Source organism: Centropristis striata, chromosome 19, assembly GCF_030273125.1.
Source record: "Centropristis striata isolate RG_2023a ecotype Rhode Island chromosome 19, C.striata_1.0, whole genome shotgun sequence".
Taxonomy (NCBI): Eukaryota; Metazoa; Chordata; class Actinopteri; order Perciformes; family Serranidae; genus Centropristis; species Centropristis striata.
Window position 1 is genome coordinate 13,145,381 of NC_081535.1, and position 17,953 is coordinate 13,163,333.

The following is a 17,953-nucleotide window of genomic DNA, read 5'->3' on the forward strand; positions in this document are numbered from 1 at the left end:
ACATTTTATTGCAGTTGTAGGGAAACAACATAAAGGGCCATCTACCAGGAGTGTTTGGATGATGTTATGGCAAAAGTTGAGCCTGGTTCAACTGTTTTTCCCGGATGATTTGCTGGAGCATCTCCATTGGCACCCCTGCTGCGCCCGCCAACTGGCCTCATTTAATGTATCTAATGTGTCTTAGCTGATGGATTCATGCCAGTGCTGCAGCATTATTGTTTGGACTAATGTAATTTCCTGGTACTGGAACCAGCCAATAACACATTCTCAGTCAGTCCCTGGCCCAGAAACAGCCAATTCTAGCAACCATGAACTGAATGAGCCAGGTCTCTCACATTTGGTCCCCTGCTGCCAAAGCACAGAAATCCAAATCTTCCAATGCACATAGATTACATTATCAACTTCATTTTTCTTCTCTTAAAGGCAGACCCCACAGGTGAACAGGGGAAACTTTTTAACTTATAGATATCAGCAGTGCTGGAAAAAGTATTCAGATGCAGGCCTGGAATTTCATCATTTTAGGGGCAAGGCCACTTGGCCTTTTGTGTTGTCAATTTTTGAGGGCACGAAGGCCAAAAGCCAGGTCACCAAGGCCATAAAATAAAACAATGATTTTAACTTCCATATTGAATTTAATTTAAGGACTAGTAACTTCTGAGGAAGATTGGAGTCTCAGTCGAAACTGTGAGCTAAACTTTGAGAGCTAAATGAGAGCAAACACCTCACATAACATTTTTCACAGTCGGGAGATACCGTATTATAGAATCTTTGTTATCCTACTGTGTCATTTTTAATTGCTGTCAAAATGCTTTCCACTAGGACATGGAGTAGCCAGCCAGTGTGGAAAAATAGCTGGCTAGAATTTTTTCCCCATAAAAGCCCAAATTTGGTGCCTCTCACAAATTCTATTGCCACCATTACATCATATACACTGATCTTAATCACTGCATATTTTAAAAATTATTTTAAAGGAGAATAAAGGCACCTTATTTTGACAGTCCTCTTGTAAATTCTGTGGTCGATTCTGTTAACACCGGTTAACACACTGCACTCTTATTTTGAAAGCTGCATGCGTTTAGCCACAAAACTTCCCCAGCTGATTACTTACATTAAGGCAGTTATTGTTCGTATTACAGGTTTTTTGAAACTCTATGTTTGAATATGCAAATGAGGCATTATGTAATGCTAGCTTTTGGTGAATTTAGGAGAAATCTACAAACACAAACAAAGTTATCAAATAAACATCTAAATGTATCCTTTGGATTTTCTTTGCACAAGTCTGAAAGAAGACATGTTACAGAAGTGAAATAGCCTAAAATGTTACAATTAACCATTGCATGAAAAAAAAAAGTTTTTGCCTGTAGTATCTTGCCTTAATTAATAGATTCTCCCACTTAGCCTCTCCTGCTCAGGGTCAGGACATGCAATATAGAGTAAAGGGGACAAAGGCCTGCAGGTCCTACGTGCCTTTCCTTTTGAAAGGTCAGGAAGTAGCCATGGAGCAGTCTTTGCTGAGTTTGTATCTATATGATAACGCTTTCCTGACCTCACTCAGCACACGCGCGCACAAGATGTTTTCATGACCTAACGGCCCCGCTGACCCCTCTGCACTGCAGCCACTCACACATCCAGAGCAGCAGCAGCTATTCTGAATGAGCAGCTAACACACACATCCAATATCTGTTTGTAGACCAGGCGACCGGAGGAGTCTGTTGATATGAATCTTCCTGCTTTCAAGATGTTGTTGTCTTCTTGTGCCGGGATAGCAGCTGAACAGAAATGTTTATCAAATATAGGCTAAAAGTGAAGACAGGGGAGGGGAATCCCAAACAGTTTTCACGAAAAGGTATATATAGCTCAGTCTTCAGGGTCACCAGCGAAAATATTAGAGAAAGGCGGGGCGCCTCCTCGTCTCTCACGCAGGACAGCTGAGGAGAGTTTAAATCAGAAGGAACAAAAGCGAGAGCTTCATTTATCATTTACAGTAGCAGTGAGGTAACAATGCTGCCGCAAGTCATCATGACAACTGTGGTTGCTGTTTACACCAACAAAGAGTTGTGTCTTACACAGGATAAGGTCCAATAAGGAGGTTTGTTTGTTGGGTTTAGTTTGATATTTTTGAGGTCTTCCTGTAAGCCAGAACAGAGACAAGAGTCTTAGATTTTGAAAATTATTATATGTATGTTGCTAAAGTTTGCTAACATTAGCCACCATAAGTTACTTGTCATACAAGACATGTTATAATGGATTCCATTGCCGTTCTGAGCAAGTCACGCCCTACATTGGGTGCTCTTCACACCTTTAAAAGAAGTAAAATGCAACCGCTGTGTTTATTAGCCACGGTAAAACCTACATGAGACCTAAGTTAACCCGAACCCTAACCCTAAAGTTACCGTTACCCGTTAGTTTTGTGAACTAACCAACCAATTAACAACCTTAACCATTTTCCCACCAATTCACACCAAGGTTATAATAGTTTTGGATTTTTTATTAGTCTTAGTTTTAATTTTGTTGTGAATTTTTGTTCTCAAATTCAGTAAGTTTTAGTTAGTTTTTAGAGTGAGTTTGCTAGTTTTAGTTTATTTTTTATTTTTTGAAAATGCTTAGTTTTAGTTTAGTTTTTATTAGTTTTAGTGTTAGTTTTAGTTTTTTGTAATGGACTATGTGTGTGGTGCGAGATTCAAAGAGGTCACAATAAATTTTGCCTTTGTTTCCTTTGGCTTATCCATTGTATCCCCAATAAGGTCAAGTTTCATGACAGTTGTGATGCTATCTTGTTGACAAAATCTGTCCACAGGCAGACATATAAACCTGGCAAAGTACTCAAAACCACTTCTGTGCATGTTCCTGCTAGGCCATAATGACACACACGCATGCACGCACACACACACACACACACACACACACACAATCACAAGGTGAAAACAACACCAGCCACACACTGTCGCTGCAGGCAATAAATATGATGCTCCAAACCACTCCAAACAAAGATAAAGTCTCGAGCCTCCCTGCTGTCTAAACACCAGAAAGCTGCAGTAAAATCTGCACCCACAGTTCCCTTTCCCTATGTGAGGAACATCCAGCAGGTGAGAAACGTCCCTCTGCTGCACGCCTCCCCCCTCCTGCATATAAGACTGATATTGTTCATAAAATCGTGTGAAACAGCGATGGGTCAGACAACAAGAGGTAGTCTAGAAACTGTGTGAATTATTCTAAATGCATGCAGGATTTACAAAGTCTTTTATCCCTCACATGTAACATGAACTGTTTTATAGATTTTTATGGAGGTCCGAACTTCACAGAGTTTTGAAACACAAGCTTCCAGTTTGGTTTCAAGGCTGAGAAACGTACAGACACACACACACACACACACACACACACTCACTAACGCACACACGCACGCACGCATGCTACGATCGTACAAGTTCACACACACTATGTAACACCCATGACTATGCTGGACGCAATACAATAAGCTATTGTAACCTCAAACCAAAGGTCCTGACGCCCATGTGCTTTTGTCATTAGTCTCAATTATAACAGGCTATGAGGTCACTTGCTGATGTGTGAACATCCCTTCCTCTCTCAAGCACACACATGCAATGCAAACGCAAAAATGAATGCAAAATTAGGTACTTTTGTGCAGCCTAACATCTATGTTCTAACACCGAAATGATCCTTTAACTAATTTCTGCAGGAAACCTTTATTCTCAGTATCAGTGGGGCTCTCCTGCAGGCATGCACCAGCACACTGTTTGATTCCAAGCCTAATATTTTTCACAGTGGGCGACTTATTTTCTCTCTTACAAGAAAAAACCCTCCAATTCTTTACATGGTTGGTCTTGTTATCTGGCTGTTTATTTTACTGTTATCACAGGCAGCTTTTTCTTCTCCTGCTCACCATCAATAGTCTGTCCCAGTTAAGTCTATCCCAGGTTTATCAGGGCAGGGCTCTCTTTCTCACTCTCTGTGTCTCTCACTTGCACGCACACAAACATGCACACACAGCAACATGCACACTCACCCCCTCCTCCTCCTGTGTATCCTCTCTCAGCCCCTGGCTTCCTTGATGGGGAAAGAGGGGACTAGATGCACGGGAAGAGAGGAGACAGTGGGGATGTGACACAACAATGGCAGGAAGTGACTTCAGATCAATACAGATTAGCGCAAACACACCGACACAGAAGCACCAAGCTAACAAACATCCCCAGTGACAAGATAAACATGCAACACAAACATTACCAAATAAATGTTGCAAGGCCCAAAAACCATTTAAGACAGCAGCTTCACTCATTATTTGTCACAGGACTTTTCTTCTTTACTTACCAACAAATAACATTTTCTTCATTCTGTCTGGGTGTCTGATTTACAATTTAATTATGTTTAACATGCACTGGGTAAATGCCTTTAATTACAGTCATCATATGATAAATCTAAAATAGTTTAACCACAAAGAACTGCTAGTGTGGTTATTTTTAAAACATTATGAAGCACTGCTCCGTATTTAAAATGTGCTGATTGAATGCAACTATGACCTGACAGCTTTTACCCCATTAACTACCAGGCCTGGTTATTTATTTCTGTCAACTCTAATATATTTTTCTAAAACATTTTTAAGACAAGCCTAAGTTAATTATTATGCTCCAAATAAAATAAAAAAAACAACTAACATATAAATATGCACATTAAAACACAAAGATAATATTGAAACCTTCAAAATAAAAGCAAATTGTTTGCTGGAGGCTGAAAGAGTCAACAGCGGGTGCAGTTTGAGAGAAGGAAAGGCTGTTGAGCAGTTCAAAGGTCACGACAAGGTCTCTAAAACAGAAAACCTGATAGGTCTGTGAAACCTGCCCAACTTCAAACACTGAAAACAAGTGGAAAGAAGCCAGAAGATTTTCTGCAGTACTTTGGATCAATGAAATATAAGAATATGACAAAGTATGACTTTATCCAAGTCTTTAAATGAACAGAGATACTTTTATATATTATTGTAAATATAAAGAAACAGGAGTTTTAACTTTACATTGACTTAAAACTACAGGATATGTAGTTATTTAACCCACCTTAATGCCTAGTATAAAATTTTCTATTATGCACTTATTTTTCTAGCAGAAAATTACCCTACACAAGGACTTTACACAGGTACAATAACTTGTATGTGGATCTAAAGTTACTAAGCAGTATAAATCAGTCTTATGACAATTCACAATTTTGGTGATTATTCCTTTAATGTAGAGTGATCAGGGGGATCCCCCCCAGCTGGAACCAAAGACATGTGTGTTATCATTTCCTTTAACAAATTATAACCCAGTGTCAAAACCCCTGATAAATCTGAGATCACACGGTTCATAAGGATCATAGGTGCAGCTACTGTTGTCCTGAGGACAACCATAAAAGGACACACACACATCCTGTCCACTGTCCATTGAAAGAGCATCTGTCTGACCCCTGACACCTTCCACTCCGACTCTGCTTCCTGTCCCACACGTGCAGCTCCGCTACTTGAAACTTTTCATCAAAGCTTTTCCCCCAAAACATGGAAAAGTCCCAAATAAGAGATCTCAGCTCATTCACATATACAAGGTGGAGACAAAATTAGAGAAAAGTTGTTTTACCTGCAGACACACACAATTATTGTATTAGACAAACATCACTAACACAAGCTGCAATCCAATTTAACAAGAAAAAACATTATCAACGGGTCACATTGGTGTTTTTTTGTTTCGTAGCCATGACCTCTACCACTTCTAATCCCTCCTTTGGGCATAGGGCATGATGGGGGATGGCAGGCAGGGATAAAGGTGCAGACCCTCGGCCTTTTTACCAAAAAGCTTTAGAGGAGCTTTACAGCTCATGTAGCCAGACTATAATCTGCCAGACGCTTCACACATATGTTCTCATGAGATCATCCACCTCACTATATTCACCCACCCCCCATAAACAGCTACAGTGTATAAACAGATATCACATGGGTCTGGTGTCTGTTTACACACAGATACAGTTTATTTGGAGATAGTTGTACACTCAAAAAATAGGCGTGCACTGTTTTGTCCTAAAAAATAAAACCTGAGATTAATTCTTAAACCTGAAAATACACTCAAGACACTTTATTTGATCCACCATAAAAGGTGCAACATATTTTCTGGTACTTCAAAGGCTGCGGCCCAGTGATGGTGGTTTAGGGTCATTAAATATAGTTGTTTGGCTCGGTATCATTTGATACTTTTTGTTCTTGCTTTATTAAATATCCACTATGTGAATGGAAACCTTCAGTTGCATAGAAAGCCACCACCACCAGAATTCATTTTATCAGACGCAACTGTTCTGTAGTATAGTCATACTGAACAATTATTTGGAATTTTAAGGAAATCGCAGTATACGTGTGCTAAATTGAAGAAGGCGCAATATTTGTTAAAGGCAAATATGTGTCAAAACACCACTCTGAATTAAGTATTGTGGTGCTGCAATTGCAATATCAGTGAAAATAATCAAAATGTTATATTATTTTCAGATACTTCAACCCTTATTAAGACCACTGCATTGGGCCAACTGGTATCCTGGTAATAAACACGAGGTCATCTGGAAAAAATATGTGATCCTGGTTCAACTTTTGGTTTCCTCAATATTTTTGGGGTATTTCATGTCTTTATTAGATGATGATCGTGGATAGATGACAGGAAAGCAGCAGTTCAATAGGAGATGCTGTGGTTCATGGTCCTTGAAACTGGGTCAACTTTTCCTGCATCAGCTAATAAAATGTGTGCAAGAGCTTTCCTGGTAGATTACGTTGTAATGTGAACCTTCCAATAGTCGGGATGGAGGATGAAATGATTGCTGCCGTGACAACTTTCTAGTCTCACAGTATAATGAACTGTGTCTGATGACTCTTAAAGCTCGTAGATGTAGTGAAACGCTCAAACTGGACTTCCTGGATCATATTTCATCTTCTCACCAGCACTTGTAGCAACATGTCCACACCAACATAGCCTCTTGTGTGTGTTTTTAAAACACAGATCTATTTTCAGTCTGAACGTATGAGGCTTCAGCAGCAACATGGATTGCAAGAAATTGTTGCTTCAGATTGGGAGAAAAGGGAGAAAACATGAGTATCCTAATTTTCTCAGTCTTGATGCTTCCCCAGCAACGAGCTATTGTACTATGAAAGCTACAAACACAGCTCTGCTCTCTTCTGAGAGTGCGGTTATGGGGGCACGTCTGGGTCACGTCTCCTCCTCCTCCTCTGCAGACTTACCATAAAGCCAGTCTCCCATTACACCCTTTCTGGTTTAGTGAATGTCAGTGAGCACCAGGCAGAGACAGACAGGTGGGGGGTGGGGTGGGGTCCTGTGGGGTGGGGTTGGATTGAGGTGAAGGGTGGAGTTGGGGTGAGAAACTAGCATTGTTTACAGACAGTGAAAGGCACAAAAGAGATGATTGGAAGAGCCAGATGAACAAAAATGCTCTAATGACAGGCATCCTCAGACACACAAAATGCTTCACAAAAAATAGAGGAAGCCACTCTGAGGGACACCCAGGAATGTGACATGAAGATGAAAAAAAACCTATATAATCTCATCTGATTATTAGGTGTTATAAATTAAAATCTTGCCACAAAGCTTATTCCCAAATGACAGAAAATGTCTCTACCTAAAATGAGCATAAGTATGGTGGCACAATAGGAAGCACATAATATTTCAACTCACAATAATTATGAATTATATCCAAAGGGACTCGTATTATACAGTGTTGAGGTTCCACTGGTTAGCTAAATTAAAATGTGGAGGAGAGCCTTCTTAGCTGTCATGTTCTTGGACTGCAGCTGAACCTTGTCGAAGTAGAAGGAGAAGAAGAAGAAGAAGGCCTGTATACACGCAGAAGACTCCATTCAGAGACCAAAGGCAAATGGCTGGGTGAGGCGCTCTGGATGGTGCTGTGGGAATTCGCCCTATTTGAGATGCAAATTCCTCAAAGAGCTGAAAGAGCCGGAGAAACAGGTGTCCAAGGAAGTGTGCTGCTGCGGCGGTGAGGGAGGGCGGCTAGGGGGGGCGGGTGTGGGGGTGCTGAATGATAACACAGGGTGTATTGAAATCCTGCTTGTTCAGTCCAGCCTGTGTGGCACTTCTTCTCTTGTCTCATTTTTCGCTGTTTCACACTAAAAGTTGGTTACAGAGGGGGGACTGACGTCAGAATAAAATGGAAAAATGTGACAAATCTGCAAAATTCAAGAGTTTAAAAAAATTTATTGATTTTTGGATGTAATTTTGTATAAAACAGCTTGATATGAGAGGTTGATTTCAAATGAAATAAGTAAACAGATCAGAAATAAAAGTCCTATTGGATACGTTGCACATTTACAAGCTCCAGGCTCAAACATTTCAATCACAATAGTTGCAATGATTAATAGAAAGGAGTCTGTCAACAGTCTTCATTTATATATTTTTGATGGATATTTAAACCTTTGGAAAAAATGAACTTAAAGTTTTTAGATGCCAAACCACATCCTATATATTTCCTTATCCTTCAGCATGACAGGGAAACTTAGTCCCTGCAAGAAGCTCACTGGAACCATCTACATGACATAACAGAATGCTCCTGGTAGAAACTGCTCAACTGCATGTTGAGTAAATGTGATCAGTGTTCTTACAACATTACTCATTACTCATTACAACATTTAAAAAAAAAATCTAAATATTAAAAGCTTTGGAGGACGTTGCAGGTCAACAGTGCCTTCTTATACACAGAAAATAAACCCGTAGCATATAAAATCTCCACAGTGTGTAAAATCAACATATACCCACAACCATTTCCCATTATAAAAACTGGCATTTGACAGCTTTACAGCAAATAATATGATGTATTGTTACACATGTAACTGCTTATAAAGGAATTTGCTGGCCTGGGAGTTAAATGTTGATTGTTTCTAAATTGATTAAGAGTTTTTCAAAAAAAATTCTTCATTTAAACATCTCAAATAAAATGAGAATCAAAACATATTGTCTGGTCATCATCAAAGGTTCATGGCTCCCTTGACTTTAAATATCTTTTTATCTGAATAATCCCATTAGAAAAGAACTAACGGTTATAGTTGTACATTACTTGGATGTTATGATTTGATTTGGATTTTATATATATTTTTAAAGCTTGTTCAAAGCAACAACTGAGATAAGACAAGGTACTTTGTTACCTTTAGCTAAAGAAACATAATAAGTGTTGGGACTGGAGATTAGATTATAAGATTTCATAAAACAAAACTCCTAAATGCCATGTTTTTAAGTAAAAGATATCTTTAAGTCTAAGGAACCATAAACCTTTAATCAGAATTGCAAAAAACAGCTTTAGTGTTCTTCAAAATGGTATTTTACCATATATCATTCATGACATAAATAAAAACCTGATCCTCTCCCAAATACTGTATCACAATATGATTGAATAAACTGCTTGGACAACATATACTTTTAAAAATATACAATAAAAATCTTTGGCTTAGTGGCACAAAACATCCCTGCACACTTCTTCATTGTGTCAGCTTATGCTCTCAGCAAGAGGACTGCTGGTCACTGCTGCGGCTGTGAGATAATCTGAGGACGCCCTCAAGTGTTCGACTACAGCAAGGACAAACCCCCAAATGCAGCATTAACAGTCACACTGATAAACTGTGTGTCTGCAAATTAGTGCGAGTTTAGCAAAAGCAGGGTAAATACAAATCTCTGCGTTGGCAACTTAGCAACTAACACAGGCAAAGAGGAAGACTATAAAAGCAAAGTGCTCCAGAAAATACCTGATATCAGACTTCATTTATCAAAAAGGAAAGAATCTAGGAGGTAAATTCAAAATGTAAGAGGTAAGTGGTAGGAGTAGCTGTTAAAAGTTAATTAGCGAGTGTTATTTCCCCACAAGCTCAGTCATATGAAGCTCATAGTTCCAATAGCTTCATACTCTGACAGGCTAAAACCAAAGAACACATAGTCACCATCTGCTGGTGCTCCCTGGCAATTACACAATTTTAAGCTCCATATAGTTTTATGCTATACTATCATGACTTTACTTAACTAAAAGTAGAGTAAAGAGCAACCTGTATAAATTAAAATTACACCTCAAATGTGTTGAATATTATGATGAGTGCATTAACATGGACATGCATAACCCATTATGAATTTACAGGTATTTAGATTATCCCATTTATGTGTTTGGGCATGTAAAGATCATGAAGAAACAGAATTTTGACTTTCGGTAATAAGAAAGGTTGCATATCCTCATCCATTGCTCCCATGTCCTACATAGTGACTGCGCAGTAAAAAGGCTGGCACTGGTGTGGAGGACAGTGTTTTAAAAGTAGTGTAGCTGCTTAGCAATTAAGTGGTGGTAGTGGTAGTAAAAGTAGGTTGACAGTGTGCTGTTCAAAAGTTTCTTACTATCTAATGAAGGCAAAAAAGCCCTGAAAATAATCCCTAAACAAAAGACGCCTCAAATGGGTTATTCATGTTCATAAACACACAAAGTGACTGCTTAGTAGTCTATGAAATGGTGTTTTTGCAAACTCTAAAAATTAGATTACTTTTTTCTCGATTGTTAAAATAGCAATAAAAATAATAACTAAAACCTGTCAAAGGGTTTTTCATGTCACTGTGAGAACTCTGACTGAAAACTGTGAGTGCTAGTAAGTTAGTAAAGGCTGTATGGAATGATTAACGTTAGTAAACTGGTAACACTCACCCTGCTACAGGTAAGTGTCCTGCTCTGCACTGCTCAGACTCTCTTTGGACCCTTGTACAGTCAGGTGTTTGAGGTGAGGTGAGGGGTTACTGGGAGGGAGGTAAGGATTAACAACCCCCTGCGGCAGTGGGATTGTTTTCTTCTCTTTTTCCTCTTTAGTCTTTCCATTTTCCTTGGTGTCATCTGGCCTCTGCCCATCTGTCTTGGGTGCAAGAGGAGACTCCACGATGATGGTGGGCCTCTGTCTCAGGTCCTGACGACTGGGTGGATCGGCAGCGATGATGGCCTTAGCGCCATGCATCCTGGGAGGGGACTTGCAGTGTAGATCTCCATGAGTCTCCTTCCAGCGACGCAGCTGAGCATGGTGTTCCTTCTCAATGTCTTTCTCAGACACTACTAACTCAATAATCTGAAACACAAGAGGAGAATGAGTGTGAATCACATGAGTAATGCCTGAGTTTTTTGGTTCAAGTAGTCCAGCAAATTACACGTTAAGTCTTGTTGTTGTATCTTAATGTTAGGGGCAAAGTCGAAGGGAAAGACAGGGTGTGCAGGAAGTGCTGAGTCAAAACAATAAAATGGATAACACAGACTAATAACCATGACAGAGTATAGCTGTACCTCGTGCACCAAGAAGCCTTCTTGCATGTACTGTGGTTGTATTTTTCGGAGCAGCTCCATTGTTTCATAGAGACCTTGATTGGCCTTCAGTTTCTCTTGTGATCCCAACGTGCATTTCAGGAGAACCAGGCCCACTCGAAAGAGGATCTTTACTCCTGAGAAAAGCATCACATCAGAACACATAGAGCAGCAGTCTTAAATTTAAATAGAGAGCTCATCTGAGAGCTGCACCTTACTGCTGACAACCAATTTATTTACCTAAATATTTGGATGGACAACTATGCTGTTGCCACTTGGATTGGGTGCAACAACTTTAACATATATATCTGCATATTCTGCATCCCAAACTACAACAATAAATCAGCCTTATGTATTCAACATGATCCTTGTGCTTTAAAGGAATACTTCAACTGCAATATGACAATTTTCATGTCAATAACTCTACTCTACTCTTGCTTCTCAACCGTGGAAGTCTGGAGAAGTAGTGAGATTAAGACAGTCTATACAGAAGTGTTTAAATAGTAAAATTTTAGCAAAAATGTGTGTATTTGATCTTATGACTGGATAAATTAGAGTAGGTTTTTACTGGACAAGTTGTGAGAGAGCTTTCTTTAAGAATTCAAGGTAACACAGGGTGAGTAATCGATATACAAATGCCACATATCATGCGCTGGTGTTCTACAGGTAAGATTAAACAGGAGGATAATAAGCACATGATATGGCCTGGAGGAGAATTAAATACTGCTATTGTGTATTTAACTCGTTTGACCTGTAAAATGATCCTCGATTCTACTACATCAAACAAAGCTGCTGTCTATGATCCGAGAGTCACATTTCACTTTTATTTCTATCCATTGAAACACACTAGAATAGACGTTCATTCATGGAATAACCTCTGAAATGGTGACCTGTCCATTCAAGGGAAACCATTTTCAATATGATGCTTTTTCATGCATGGTGTAGTAACATATGTAGATGGTTTACATGCATAGTGTCTCACCCTCACAGAGGAACATGTCCCAGACACGCAGCACTGAGGCCCACGGCAGAGTCCGAGAGAAGGCGCACATGAACCACTCAGTCATATACAGGATGGGCTCCAGCTTGTGTTTCTTCAGGTGACGGTGGGCCACAGAAGACACCCGCCGCAGTAGAGCGTAGAGGATCTCCCCATCCAGCTGGATTGCCTCCTGTTGAGACAACAGGGAACAGCAGTCAGTGGAGAGAGAGAGAGAGAGAGGGAACAGACACCTTTCTATTTGCTTAATCTCATTGTCTGATTATCTCCTCCATGTGGCCTGGTCACCACCTCGTGTTATTGTGTCGTTAGCATGTCAGTGTCAAGCTGGGGCGACGCTGGCCTGAGAAAACTAGCACATATTACATCTACTGACTCTATAAAATGAAGCTAACTGACTATTTTGTCTTTTAAACTTTGGTTTGGCTGATCAAATAAGTTGGTGTTTTCAGGAAGCTTAAATACTCAGGCAGAATCAATGTGGGGAATAAATCTTGGGTAGTATAATGTCTAAAAAATATAAATAAATACAAGTCACATGGTAGAAATGCAGTCTTAGCTCAATAGATAATAATTGACACATAGAGGACTGTTAATGTGTAATTCTGTTACAGGTTGTACTCAGATGTTCACAACCTCTTCCTATGACATTAAAGTCCTCTTTACAAAATCATGTGACAGCGTGTCTGTCTGGACTCTTACCAGTCCTGTACTGTAGTATCCAGGAAGGTATTTCTCACAAATCTGGACAAGAACCCAAAATGCATCCTAGGAAAAAGAAAGGAAACAAGGGTCAGCATAGTAAAATGTTAAAAAACAAAGAATGATGACTATTACGAATGCATATGAAACAATGCAATATATAACAAGGTATCATTCTTTCCCGCTTATTCTTCTTAACCCCATCATTTTGGCATCAAGTATCCAGGATCAACTATATACTATTTCATATTAGAGAAAAAACATTTGGAAAGGTTGAATATCAGGTGTGTGTTCACCTCTGCTGGCATGTGCATCAGGAGCACAGCAGCGATGGGAGCCTGAGCCTGACAATAACCCTCTTCAGGACGATGCAGAGTATAAGCCTTCAACACGCGGAGCAGGTCTTGCTGCCTGAATGTATCAACAAACATAAACAATCATAAATGTTCAGAAACCATGTTCAGCCATATTAACACAGCAATATGCATCATGATCAGAGGGTAGTGCTTACCCATGACCTCCTCTCGCTGCAAACATTTCATGGAAGGGGAACTGTCGATGGAGGTCCCTCTCAATAATATCTACCCATTTAGGATCTCCTGGCTGGCTGTCCAGTTCCTTAAAACACAGCATAAGTTTAGCATAAGTTGCTACAATTAACCTTACGTTTTTGAGTTATTTCACACCATTCACTTTTTAATAGCAATTTTAAAATGCAGGAAATTTGGGAGCTTAAAGCCTCAGTGATGTTATAAAGTATTAGAGAATCCAACCCCTCATCAGGAGTTTGGATATTAGTGTAATGTTTGTAAAACTGAGTCAATATTTGGCAACATGACTTGAATTTCAAATATACATACATTTATCATAAATTCTTTATTCAATTTGCATCATTTTTTCCAAAACACTACTCAGTACTTAGTACAATACTTAGTACAGTATGTTTCGTTTCAGGCAGCTGAGATCACAAAAATACCACTGACCTGGAATTTGCCCTGGTTTTGCTCCCTCCTAACTTTACCCCCAGTGAGGAAGAGCCAGGCCCGGCCACGCAGGGATGGAGGTATCCCCTTCTGGCAGCGCTCTTTCACCTGCCATTCAACACATACACAGTTACTCAAGAGCCTGCAGAAAGTGAGAGAGGAAACACACACGTGCCAATCCTTGTGTCCTTTCTGTAATATGACATGCAATTAATCAAAGATAAAATAAAAAAAACCTGATATGATGATGGATAATTACAGATTTTCTTGCTCTGTTTTTGACATGAATTTGGATTGTGCATTCTATTTCAAAACTGTTGCCACAACACACACATACATATTTTCAATACAAAAAAAAGAAAACCTGAGATTTAATTTACAATTTATAAAGCAGACCTTCTTGTGTTTTTTGGCCATCCACTTGTCCCAATTGTTGAGCATCTCCAGCCATTTTGCCTCCCGCTGCCTCAGCACATCAATAGGGATTTCTTCAGCACTGTGCAGATGACAGAGACAGTGTCACGGATAAAAGCAAACCAATTAATTTAATAAAAATGGACTATGGCTAAACAGTACTGTGTCACATCCCTGTACTTATGACTATGTACTGATGAGTAATGTTGTCTTCAAAGGGGGCGAGACAGTGTGGCTCATCTCTTCCTTGCCCATACAGGAAACCTAACCTCAGACATAACAGTGGAACACTTGCCATCGACAGCAAAGTACAAGGAAAAACAGGAAGCTGCGTGAGAACTTTCCCCTAGTTCAGTTCCCTACAACCTCCTACACAACACTTGAACAAATATCTCCCTTCACTACAGTCCTGTTAGAGCTGTCATAAAGTCATGCACACTTTACTGTTGTGATCTATTGAACACGTCTGTTCTTTTTTTTGCAGACAAATTTAAACTGATAAATGTACAGGCGATTGACATGCTATAGCATACAAATGCTTCACAAGTTGTCAATCATTAAACGCGTCTGGTCGGTATCATTATTGGTCCATTACTGACCAAATTGGCTGGATTGGATATTGAAAAATATAATCCAACATGCTGTTAAGAGTGTGTAATGTGTGAGTAATAAAGATGAGCAGCATGTTTCATGTTAACAGTAGTTAGAATAGTCAAGCATGTGGCTTAAAGTTCTGTGTGAGTAAAAGTTGTAATAAAAAGAAGTTAAGGGAAGAAAAACAAAGCCATCAGTTTTGCATATCATGCATCACTCAGTTATGCAAAACGAATGGCTTTGTATTTCCTTCTTAAGGAGAGCATTTATTAGATGGCTAGATTAAGCAAAGTGTGTCCATACCAATTTAACTGCTTAGTTGTCATTAAAAACATTGCCAAAAATAAAATGCATGGAATAACTAGATACTGTTAAAAACATGAACTTCTGCGCTCCTCAGCGACGCTGTGAAGCCATGAATGATGATGCTGAGACAACCAGTCACATAATTCACATAAAATCTACAACATGTTGGGCAGACAGGAAGGTACAGGAGAGGTTGCAAAAATGTTAATAGTACAATATGTGTATCATGTGATGACCCAATTATTTTTCCAATAATAATAACACTTGTAGGCACTTGAAAAAGTGTTGTATATATAAATTCCATGTTATTCTAACCAAAAAAAATATTTATTACAGAAATTCAACTTGAGTTGTTTCTTTCTTTTTAGCGAAGTATGTCATTATAACTGTGTTATTATGCACAAAATACATATTTGAGTTGTGTTCACCTCTAGCCATGATTGTGCTGATTTCATAGAGGTGTAGGACTTGTATATTGCAGTGAAATACAAGGCCCCAATGAGTAACATGTAAAAAGAGCAACAACAAAAAAGCCCTGAAACGACTTGGGTTTAAAGGAGGTAAAAAAAGACAGTATTTGATTGGTATCGGTATCAGCAGATACTCATGGTTACAGTATTTGAAATTGTAAAATAAAGATATTATGTATATCATCACACTGTTCAAATAATCTCCTAACTCATTTTTTGTCAAAATTTGTTTTTTTGCCTAAATCATCTCCTCATGACGCCGGCCACCTATGGTAAAATCGCCTACATCCTCAGTTGATCAAATCATGTGATTTTACCCCTTTAAGATAATGGCCTATGTCAAGTGTGTGACTTAAGCGGATTTATTATGCCTACGTCAAAATAAAATGTGACTTGGGCAATTTTTTGAATATGCCTTTGGGACTTGGGCAAGATATGGTAACACTTTATTTTGAAGGTTTAAAAAAAAAGACATGGGATGTGTCATGAACATTAATGACATTTTGAAGTAACATTTATGCTCATGATACTTGTCATGTCATGTTCCTGACAGGCTTGTGTGACTTATGTAGACACCTTCAAAATAAAGTGTTACCATATCTTCCTTAAGTTAAAAAGGCATGTTCAAAAAATGTCCTAAATAATTTATTTCTCTTAAGTTACATAATTTACACACAGTATTATTACTATGCCAATAGACATCCTTTGTTACATCCTTTTTGAGTGAAATGATCAATAAATGTCATATGTTACACTTTTGGTTAAGTTTTTTGTGTTTCCTGCAAAACTTGAAAAAATTAGTTGGGCGATTATTTTAACAGGGTGACGATATGTAGTATTCTCCCTAACAAAGCCAAACTGGTAAGGATGGACATTACTTCACTTTGAAAGGTCCAGGTGCCAAGAAATTCAGCTATAAATCATGGTAATTACCCAAGTATTTACTTGAATGACCTATTCTTTGTTTTCCTTCTTCTACGTATAAAATGCATTCCAATGACAGCAGGCATGTCTACATCAACCAGAGCAAGGTTACGTGACAGAGATATTATCTTATTGTACACCTTTACCTGCCATCAGATAAGTGCAAGGACTGAAAGTTTATGGCAGTCTGTAGGTTCATTCATTCAGTTAATCTAACCAAATACTTTAGGAAACCTTCAGCATAATAAGGCTCAACTTACCGCTCTCCTGTCTGCTGGGCTCCCCCTGTGAAGCCGTACTTGTCCACCTCTGTGTCCCCGGGGACACTGCCCTTTACCTCGGGCTCGGATCCATACGAGCCGATTGTGCCATTATCTGTCAGCTTCTCACTGCTGCCCCGCAAGTCCAGTCCATTGCCCTGCTCAGTTTTTGCCATTTAATTAACATTTACCTAAACATGAGCCGCCTGTCTACTCTGTGCTCACATAACTCACCCTTCCGACCGATATTAAAGCTCAGCAGACGCTTTAAAGCTCTCCATGAAGACTAACCTGCTGTCACAGCTAGCTACGGTTGCTAGGAAGATTTGCTTCCTAGCTGCTAGCTCCACTGCTAATGCTATAAAAAAACAACTTAGCTAGTTTGTTTCAAGATAAACCTGTTCACTTTGGTCATACAATCAATGTCCAAGTCAAACAATTGAAAAGAAAAATCGAACCATCAAAAAACAAACGCTGCTATTTCCATAAACGTTAAATTAGTACAGTATCTTCTTGCTAACTCCGAAGCTAACATGCTAGCATCACACAACTGTCAGCTGACACAGAGCAGGCTGAATCTGTGCTGTCAGCAGGAATGTGGGTTAGCTGGTGGCTACAAGGAAGAGAAGATTAGTAAACAAAACATCCATGGTATCCTATAACTCTACACTGCCATCTACTGTTACTGCTGGAAATCACATAGGAAGTGTTTACTCCTAAAACATTATTATTAATAATATTAATTTTTAAACTTTATTAAAGCAACATGGTGCAATACAAGACAATACACCAACAAAACGCTGTCAGGGGGTTCAATAATACAGAGGCAAGCTTTTCATACAAAAACATTGTGTACAAGTGTACATACATTCAAAGTATTTATAGCTTTCATGTTGGTAGATTTCTAAATAGACTTAATATATTGTTTGGTTTCATTTTCAAAGA

The 17,953-nt window shown here is 39.0% G+C and overlaps 1 protein-coding gene across 1 annotated transcript; it reads right to left on the reverse strand.

Moving 5' to 3' along the window:
* Window positions 1-8,223: 8,223 nt before the first annotated feature.
* Window positions 8,224-17,673, reverse strand: tbc1d10ab (TBC1 domain family, member 10Ab). Its single transcript, XM_059357774.1, has 9 exons — window positions 17,009-17,673; window positions 14,437-14,536; window positions 14,041-14,148; window positions 13,569-13,675; window positions 13,354-13,468; window positions 13,058-13,123; window positions 12,338-12,527; window positions 11,338-11,492; window positions 8,224-11,125 (listed from the first exon to the last, which is right to left on the reverse strand). The coding sequence occupies exons 1-9, from the start codon at window positions 17,182-17,184 to the stop codon at window positions 10,721-10,723; spliced, it is 1,422 nt and encodes a 473-aa protein (XP_059213757.1). The 5' UTR covers window positions 17,185-17,673; the 3' UTR covers window positions 8,224-10,720.
* Between the last annotated feature and the right edge of the window lie 280 nt (window positions 17,674-17,953).